Source organism: Dunckerocampus dactyliophorus, chromosome 9 (assembly GCF_027744805.1).
Source record: "Dunckerocampus dactyliophorus isolate RoL2022-P2 chromosome 9, RoL_Ddac_1.1, whole genome shotgun sequence".
Classification (NCBI taxonomy): Eukaryota; Metazoa; Chordata; class Actinopteri; order Syngnathiformes; family Syngnathidae; genus Dunckerocampus; species Dunckerocampus dactyliophorus.
In genome coordinates, this window is record NC_072827.1 from 6,188,197 (window position 1) to 6,198,289 (window position 10,093).

The 10,093-nt window shown below is 43.3% G+C and overlaps 1 protein-coding gene across 1 annotated transcript in view; it reads right to left on the reverse strand.

Annotated features, from left to right (window-relative positions):
- Positions 1–9,749, reverse strand: part of LOC129187279 (centromere protein J-like) — a 31,952-nt gene extending 22,203 nt beyond the window's left edge. Inside the window, exons 1-7 of the mRNA XM_054786319.1 lie at positions 9,187–9,749; positions 8,974–9,067; positions 5,074–5,596; positions 4,565–4,752; positions 4,322–4,484; positions 2,018–2,149; positions 1,793–1,939 (exon numbers count right to left, since the gene is read on the reverse strand). Coding sequence (XP_054642294.1) covers positions 1,793–1,939; positions 2,018–2,149; positions 4,322–4,484; positions 4,565–4,752; positions 5,074–5,589 — 1,146 coding nt within the window. The 5' untranslated portion in view covers positions 5,590–5,596; positions 8,974–9,067; positions 9,187–9,749. The remainder of the gene's footprint in view (positions 1–1,792; positions 1,940–2,017; positions 2,150–4,321; positions 4,485–4,564; positions 4,753–5,073; positions 5,597–8,973; positions 9,068–9,186) is intronic.
- Between the last annotated feature and the right edge of the window lie 344 nt (positions 9,750–10,093).

Genomic DNA, 10,093 nt, shown 5'->3' on the forward strand with positions numbered 1-10,093 from the left:
CCCCGCCTCTCACCCGAAGTCAGCTGAGATAGGCTCCAGCATACACCCGCGACCCTAATGAGGAGAAGCGGTATAGAAATGGATGGATGGATTATAAAAAGTAGCTTTACCTCCTCTCTATATTAATAAAACATGAGGTGTGAAAAGTTCTAAGCATCGTGTATAAAAAGTGTTGATGCATGGTCAAACTTTTGATTTTTTTGAAAGTTCAACCTTTTGAAAGTATTCCTGCCAAATTTTAAGATTCTCACATGCCTCTTATATTTCTTGCAGATTTTTGAAGAAGCAAGCGTAAAGGATTCAGAGAAAACAGAAATTAATGAAGTCATAAAATACCTGCATTTCAAAGGATGACATGTTGAGAACATTAGCAGAGAGTTTTGTTCAGCCCGTGAGGGGGAATATGTTGAAAAATAAATTATCAAAAGGTTTTTTGTTGCTTAAAACTTTGTTGCTTAAAACTTTTCATACACCCCCTGTATATGATGACGATAAACCATTGAAAAGTGCGACATAAATCCCAGTTGTCGTCATGATCATCATCAATACACTAAGTCCCCAACTTAAGAACATCCGACATGCGAACTTTCAGAGATACAAACACAAGGCGACTGGTCTATTTTTTCATGTAGTTTGCCTTGTAGTAGCTTCATCAGTATTTATACTGCTACATACTTGACCAGTAGAGGGCACTGTGACACTGCTAATGGGACCAACAGAGAGGAAGACGGTGGGGAGAGAGTGTAAAGGAGAAATGGAAAGCTAAATTGTAGCTGTACGATACAACCCGGACAGACCGGGTGATTCAAGTTTATGAAGAGTTAATAGGCCTGCTTAATTCTACACCACCCACAGAACACTACGTCTTTTAGAAGAGTCTAACCACCACGACGACCATTTATCTTTTTTCAATATCTCCTCCTCCAACTCCACCACGAGTATGCTCGACCACTCCTCTTCAAAGGTAAATAACATTTATCATTACGTATTATTATATAATTTTTATGATTGTTTTTTTCATTAATTATCCTAGTTTAATATTACTACTGCATCCAAACTCATATTTACATACATACGCATATACTGTATATGTATACACGTACATGTAGTACCTATATACTATGTAGTACCTATCATTGGTAATATTACCTTTTCTACCTAAGAACAATTCGACATAAGAACGGTCATCTGGAACCAATTGTGTATGTTGGTTGAGGACATAGTGTACTATTTAAAAAATTTGTTATGGCAAAAAAATAAATGAAGCTTTATATAGCCACCTCTATATGTATATATACTTTATGTACGTGTATGTATGTGTATATATATATATATATATATATATATATATATATATATATATATATATATATGTGTGTGTATAAATACAATACATGTAGTTTTGAGCCAGTGACAAAGTAGCTATATTACAAACCAAGCCGGTGTTGATTGTCTCTTGATAGTATTGCATTTATTATATGGCATGTTTTTATATTTTTTATATTGTATTTAACATATTGGTTTTATCTATCATAGTCATTTCTCTAAAAATTTGTGATTTCTCTTGTTCTTATTGTACAACACGTTGGGCAGCAGAGGTGGTGTAAAAACGTGCTTTGTAAGTAAATACAACTTTACTACTTTCTGAAGTTGAGTAAATAAGATTTTACAAAACGTGTGAAAGGAAGGAGCACCTGCTAAGGAGCCCTTCCGTGATGGTTGCAAAGTGGCAAACAAACATTTTAACATTCATCAGAAGCATTTTGAATAGATGAGACCTTGCTGGTGTCACCTGTATCTCCTCCCGTTCTTTCTTGTCGGGCATGGCTTGCACAGCAGCGGCGTGTTTCTCCAGCAGTGTGTGTTCCCTCTGCAACTTCCTGGTTTCTATAGTGTCCCTCTCTGCTCTGAGACGAAGCTTCTCCGATGCTTCTCTCAACTCACAAGAGGAGAGACAGAGAAAAGACGTTAGGACACGCTTCCGCCATACCACCTGCCTCTTTCATGAAGTAATCACTTGGTCCGTCAGCTTGAGCTTCTCCAGGCTGAGAGAGTCAATCTGCTGGCGAAGCCAAGTGTGCCTGCACGACCAGAGGCTCCCCTTCTTCCTCAGCTCCTCCCGCAGGGAGCTCAGCTGCTCATCCAGCGCCTGAAATCACATTTGTTTGCTGTTCAGTTGGTTAGGTACACAAAGTGTGCAGCACTCACTTCTTCGTTTATGTGTGAAACTTTGTGAAAAGTAGTTGGTGCACAATAAAAAATTTAGAGTTTGGAATATACTTTAAAAAATATTAATGTCAGGCATCAACGATTGTAATTATTACCGTAAAGCACCGTGTATAAACCGCACTTTTTTTCCACCTCTATGAAGCAAAAAATCGGGGTGCGGTTTATACACGATGACAGGTCTGTGCCCAGACTCGGACTGAAAAATAATATCAGACAACGCTTCTACAACGCTTCAGCGGAAGATCACTCGTACTACAAGCCCGGTCACACCGCCTGAACTTTGCTGTAACGTTCCTGGAGCGGTGAAAAAAAATAATCACCGCTCGTTCACCACCGTTAAACAGAAGTTGGCTCCCGTTAAGGCAACGCTGTATCCACACGGCCACCGCTGATGGTCCATCCTAATGCCTGATACAACTAAAGGCACCTTTGTTTGGAGAAATATAACAATGACAACAAAATAAGCTTGGAAGAGTTACATTTTTTGGTAGTACAATGCTGGAGCTATTCATGTAAGAACTTAAGTGATTTTGGTTATTATCAAGAAAACCATGGAAGTTACTAGATATCAGCTATTACAATCCACTTTTATGAGCTATATTTGTGATCATTATACCTGTCCAAACAAAGGTAACTTTAGTTGTACCAGGCATTAACATGGATCAATAAAGTGAATGAACAAGGGTCCAATCATTTTTTCCATGAATGTACTCATAAAATACATGATAAAGATAAACCACCGAAAAGTGCTCCATAAATACTAGCTATTATTATTTTTATTATTTGTCTCCCGCATGTCGCCTGTGCGTTCACGTGTATGTAGCGAAGACGCTCGCATCTAGGTTTCATGTTTCAGCCTGCTTCCAAGGTCAAGGGTCCGCTGAAGGATCCTCAAGGGATGCACAAGCTGCTGTCCGTTCAGCTACAGCAGAAAAAGGTGAGCAGTCGCTGTTAAGGAGGCCATAAAATGTTCATGTTCGTGCGCTAGGCCACTCTGTCTGCGATCAATGTGGCTGCGCTGACCGCTGGAATCTCTGAGCCTGGCTTCCGCTTCTCCACACAGTAACGAATGAAGACCTGCAGCATCACATTCTTCCTGCTCTCATCTCTCAACAGTGCAGCTGTGACTTACTTGAAACCGTTTTAGAGTCTGGAGACGGGACTCCGCCCAGCAGGTGCCGTCACATCAACCCCTTCATTCTGCTTCCTGCCTTCCATCTCCAATAACCCTCTCCATCTCTCTTTCATTGCCACTGCTCACTTGTGACGAAGGAAGCGAACAAGCTAAATGCATAGGTGCATAAATGCATTGCTAGGGACAATTAAGTAAAGACTTTGGCTTTTCAAAACAATATGCGTTCAAAAGATGAATATATTTGCATCACAAAAATGCCTTCTCAAAAAAATTCAGACCTCACAAAACGCTTGGCGTAATATATTTGTCTCCCGCGGTATCCCTGCACACTGTCGCCTGTGCAGAGCCTTTTGTGAGGTCTGATGTATTTAAGAAGGCATTTTTGGACACATACTATTTTTAGAAGCCAAACTCTTTCCTTAATTGTCCCAAGCAACTAAGCGGAACTGTGTTCTTCATCACAGAAATCTTACCAGAACTGGACTCAGGAGACCAAGTGGGGGTTAGTCGCTGTTATTAGACGACAATGCTGATGGGGATGTCATACAACTTAATCTCAAAACATCCAAACTATCCATCCCTTTAATACAAACCAAGCCGGTCTGGATTGTCTTTTTATAGGACTGCATTTATTATATTGGCATGTTTTTATATTTTTTGTATTATACTTAATATATTGGTTTTATCTATCCTCACTATTTTTTAGAAATTTGTGATTTCTCTTGTTCTTATTGTACAACACGTTGGGCAGCAGAGGTGGTGTAAAAATGTGCTTTGTAAATAAATACAAATTTACTACTTTCTGCAGTTGAGTAAATAAGATCTCATCTTACAAGATGCGTGAAAGGAACGAGCACCTGGTAAGCACCTGTTTCCGTGATGGTAAGTGGCAAACATTAGAAGTGACATTCATTAGAAGTATTTTCAACAATATCGAGGAGATCCTGCTCGCGTTACCTGGATCTGCCTCCGTTCATTCCTGTTGGGCGTGGCTCGCACGACCGTGGCGTGTTTCTCAAATAGTTTGCGTTCCCTCTGCAGCTTCCTGGTTTCTTCTTTCTTGTAGTCCTCAAAGTGAGCCAGACTCTCTGCTCTCTGCTCAAAAGCCTCGCACTCCATCCTGGACACCACAAATGTGGACCACATACAAGTCAGGGGGAGAGGACAGGGGATGGTTCCTACGTGGATTGTTTCAAACACCTGAGGTTCTTCCAGATCGTCTCATTCTCTTGTCTGAGCTTGGCCAGCGCCGCTTTCTGCTTCTGGAAGCGCTTGATCTCCATCTCTAGCTGGGCCACCATCTGATTATGAAATGGGGCATTTCTGTGTGGAGTTTGCATGTTCTCCCCGTGCGTGCGTGGGTTTTCGCCGGGTACTCCGGTTTCCTCCTACATTCCAAAAACATGCAGGTGAGGTTAATTGGTTGGTGACTCTAAATTGTCCATAGGTATGAATGTGAGTGTGAATGGTTGTTTGTCTGTATGTGCCCTGCGATTGGCTGGGGACCAGTCCAGGGTGTACCCCGCCTGTCGCCCGAAGTCAGCTGGGATAGGCTCCAGCATGCCCCCGTGACCCCAATGAGGAGAAGCGGCATAGAAAATGGATGGATGGATGATTATGAAATGAAAACGTTACTGAGGTTAAAAAGTGTAAATTGCTGGAAAGCGCTGACTTGCGTGTCATGATTGACGCGTAATGAGAAACATCACCTTGGTGACAAAGGAGGATGAGGAGATGGAGGAGGAGGAGAAGGACAACTCGGCCGCTTGCTCCAGGGGTTCAAACTCTTCCAACCCCATGCTCTCCAGCGGAATTTCGCGTATCTGGATCTTCTCCACGCACGATTCCCGCGGAACTCTGGCCAGTGCTTGCCCGTCCGGCGATTCGGGTCTTGGACTCTGCTCGGCGGCCACCTGCTTTGTCACGAGGAGCTGACTGTGCTGCGCTTGCTTGCTGCATTGAGCAATGAAGACATCCTCGCTTCTGTCTGTGTTTGGTCTCTGGTGGCCGCCGAACACCTTACTTTGCGCTGCCTTACTCTCAAATCTCAGATCCTGGGGTGGCCAAGTGGTGCCACTCGGACAATTTTCCTTGTTGAGGGTGGCGGTATCAGTCATCGTGTCCTCCTTGGGGAAAGAAGACTTGCGGTTGTTGGCAAATCTAGACAGACCCTGGCCTCGCCTCAGAAAGGTCCTTTTTTTTGGGGGGGGGGGGGTCTCCTCCATGTGGCTTCTGTGAACATGATGACACACCAAAGTTAAGTTAAAAAAAAGCCATCACATATCAACATCATATCACATGCTCCATGATCAAGTTAACAGGGTGGTACATCATTTACGATAGAAGATCTATGCGCTGGGCCACACGGTGGCCTAGTGATTAGTATGTTGGCCACACAGTCAGGAGATCGGGAAGATCTGGGCATCTCTGTGTGGAGTTTGCATGTTCTCCCTGTGCGTGCGCGGGTTTTCTCCGGGTACTCCGGTTTCCTCCCACATTCCAAAAACATGCAGGTGAGGTTAATTGGTGACTCTAAATTGTCCATAGGTATGAATGTGAGTGTGAATGATTGTTTGTCTATATGTGCCCTACGACTGGACCCCGCCTCTCGCCCGAATTCAGCTGGGATAGGCTCCAGCATACCTGTGACAATGGTGAGGATTAGCGGCATAGAAAATGGATGAATGGATCTTTGCACTTAATGTAGTGTCATTTAATACTTCAAAGCAAGAAAACACTACTGCAGACACTTAACGGTATATAAACATAAATATGTACACACAAGATACTAGAAATATCTGTATCTGTAGAATTATCTGTCATTACCTGAAGGGGCCTGAGGGGCTACCTGAGACTTAAAAAATATGTCTAAATGTTGATTTAAATTTTTGAAGGGACAGAACTTTTATGGATTACGTTAGAATATGAAAAAAGTCCAGAAAAAATCTATATGAAATCAGTTTTATGAATGAATTTGTATTTGCATTCAAGATTTTAATATAATCCCAAAAGAAGACATGTTCTTTTTGGTGACTCTAAATTGTCCATAGGTAGGAATGTGAGTGTGAATGGTTGTTTGTCTATATGTGCCCTGCGACTGTTTGGTTTAGTTTATTTGAACTGAAGGTCACAATGAAATACATCTCATAAATCATTCTTTCACAGTTCCACATGTCCAAAAGGAGTAGGAAGAAGCAAAGCTTATTTAATCCTACTCCCCCCTTCTTATACAGAGAGGAAATAATGTTCCACAAGCAGACCATTCCATTTTCCTCCGCTTATCCAGGTCCGGGTCGCGGGGCCAGCAGTCTTAGTAGGGAATCCCAGACTTCCCGGTCCCCGACTACCTCCTCCAGCTCCACCGGGAGGACACCAAGGCGTTCCCAGGCCAGCTGTGAGACATAATCCCTCCAGCGTGTCCTAGGTCTTCCCCGGGGTCTTCTCCCAGTTGGGCATGCCCAAAACACCTTCCCAGGGAGGCGTCCGGGAGGCATCCGGACTAGATGCCCAAGCCACCTCAGCTGGCTCCTCTCGATGTGAAGGAGCAGCGGCTCTACTCTGAGCTCCTCCCGGATGACCGAGCTCCTCACCCTATCTCTTAGGGTGAGTCCCGCCACCCTACGAAGAAAACTCATTTCAGCCGCTTGTATCCGCGATCTCGTTCTTTCGGTCATGACCCAAATCTCATGACCATAGGTGAGGGTGGGAACATAGATTGAACGGTAAATTGAGAGCTTTGCCTTCCGACTCAGCTCTCTCTTCACCACGACGGTCCGGTACAGCGACCGCATTACTGCAGACGCTGCGCCGATCCGCCTATCGACCTCACGATCCAAACTTCCCTCACTCGAGAACAAAACCCAGAGATACTTGAACTCCTCCACCTGGGGCAGGACCTCATTCCCAACCCGGAGGGAGCAATCCACCCTTTTCCGACTGAGAACCGTGGCCTCATATTTAGAGGTGCTGAGTCTCATCCCAGAAGCTTCACACTCAGATGCAAACCGTCCCAATAAACGCTGGAGGTCACAGCCCGATGAGGCCATCAGGACCACGTCGTCCGCAAATAGCAGAGACGAGATCCTAAGGCCTCTGAACTGGACTCCCTCGACACCTTGGCTGCGCCTAGAAATTCTGTCCATGAAAATTATGAACAGAATCGGTGACAAAGGGCAGCCTTAGCAGAGGCCAACGTTCACCGGAAACAGGCTTGACTTACTGCTGGTTGTACAAGGACCGAATGGCACGTAGTAGCGCGTCAACAATACCATACTCCCGGAGCACCCCCCACAGGACACCGCGAGGGACACGGTCGAATGCCTTTTCCAGGTCCACAAATCACATGTAGACCGGTTGGGCAAACTCCCAAGTACCCTCCAGTACCCTTGCAAGGGTGTAGAGCCGGTTCAGTGTTCCGCGACCAGGACGAAAACCACATTGCAGCTCCTGTAGCTGAGGTTCGACTAACTGTCGTACCCTTCTCTCCAGCACACTGGAATAGACTTTCCCAGGGAGGCTGAGGAGTGTGATCCCCCTGTAGTTGGAAAAACACCCGCAGGTAACCCTTCTTGAAAAGCACACAAGAACTCATTAAAAAGGTCAAGTATGAGATGGTCATATTAAAATCATGGTTTGACAGGAACAGATTATCCTTGAACTTAAGTAAAACTAAAATAATGCTATTTGGTCATAGATAGCAGAAGGGAGATGTAATAAATGGAGTGGACATTGAAAAAGTGGAAAAATATAAATTCCTGGGGGTAATAATAGACGAAAAATTAGTTGGAAATCTCATATTAAATATATACAACAAAAGGTGGCGAGAAATATCTCTATATTGAATAAAGCAAAATATGTTCTTGACCAAAAATCAGTCCACACTCTGTACTGTTCCTTAGTATTACCATACTTCATGTATTGTGTGGAGATATGGGGTAATAATTACAAAAGCAATCTTCACACACTCACTGTACTGCAAAAAAGATGGGTGAGAATAATTCATAATGCCAAGTATAGACAACATACAAACCCTTTATTTCTAAAATCACAGATATTAAAATGTGCAGATTTAGTATTCTTTCAAAACGCTAGAATAATGCATAAAGTTAATAATAACTTGTTACCAAAAAACCTCATACAGTATTTCTCATCAGAGAGGAGAAATATGATCTTAGAGGAAAATTAAACTTAAAACATTTATACGCGAGAACTACGCTGAAAACACACAGCATTTCTGTGTGTGGAATTAAATTATGGAACAGATTGAGTAAGGAACTCAAACAATGTACAGAGATGAGTAAATTCAAAATACAATACAAGCAGTTGGTGTTTGCTAAATACAAGGCAGAAGAGTCTCGGTCATCACAATGATTGTTCTGTCATGCTTGTTATTTTTTTTTGTTTTTTTCCATTTTTTTAAGGGAATATATATATATATATATATATATATATATATATATATATATATATATATATATATATATATATATATATATATATATATATACATATACATATTTTGTTTTTTCCTTCATCCCCGGTTTTCTGGACTATTGCAACAAGTAAGTTTCGCTGCTGACATTTAGTGGATCTCTGTGATGTTCTCTGACCTGGTGTTGCCGGCCAGATTCCAACCTCTGCTCCTCCAAGCTCAGCTGCTCCTCCAGTAACTGCTCAAACGTCTGCTTGCCTGCCATTATTGGTCTGCAACGTGACGCACAAACAAACAAAGACAACCATCGTGGTTCACACACCTTTTCCAAGTCGTTTTCCAGGACTTTAAAGAAAGAATTCTAGGCTCGTTCCGGCTAAATGAAACATACCTGTCTTCCAGCACTGAATCATCTTCTCTGCTGATGTTGCCAGTAGAAGCCGTGTCTTCACTTTGTCTTGATGAAGACCCATCAAGTTGCTTCTCAGTAGCATCAGCCCTGGTGCCTGAGGGAATCACACAAAACAAAGCCTAAGAGTACTGTCACTTTCATGCCACCCTTTTTCTTTACATCCCACCATCCTCCTTGTCCTGCATTTCAACACCACTTTGCAGCCTTGTCAGCGTCTCTTTCTGCCGGAGGTTCACAAGACAGCTGACAGGGGTGCTGTACTGGTTCTGTCTGGGACGGGAGGCCTCATGTTCTGCTCCTAAACTCTCTAAGAGACATGCATGACACATGGTAGCCACTGACGTGACGTGCAAACGTGCAATAGCACACTCATCTCAAGAAGCAAAGACATGCGTGCAAACCCTCTGTGCAAAGATGGGATGTGTTCATCATTCCCAACGGCCTCTGCCACTTCTCCTGGAGGCAAGGGAGCTCGTGCAGACCCTGCTCCCGCAATTGCTGCTCCCGCAATTGCTGCTCCCGCAATTGCTGCTCCCGCAATTTCAGCTCCCGCAATTGCTGCTCCCGCAATTTCAGCTCCCGCAATTGCTGCTCCTGCAATTGCTGCTCCTGCGATTGCTGCTCCCGCAATTGCTCCTGCAATTGCTGCTCCCAAAATTTCAGCTCCCGCAATTGCTGCTCCCGCAATTGCTGCACCTTCAATTTCTGCTCCCGCAATTTCTGCTGACAGTCTGACAGTCACTGACATGATTTTTCAACTTTGCTTCAATATATTGTTTGTAATTATGTTCTATACGTTGTTCCAATGTTAAATTAGTAAAAATTACATTTAAAGTAGTGGCAGAATTTTTTTCTGATCTCCATCCCGAAATAGGGGACGTTTCCC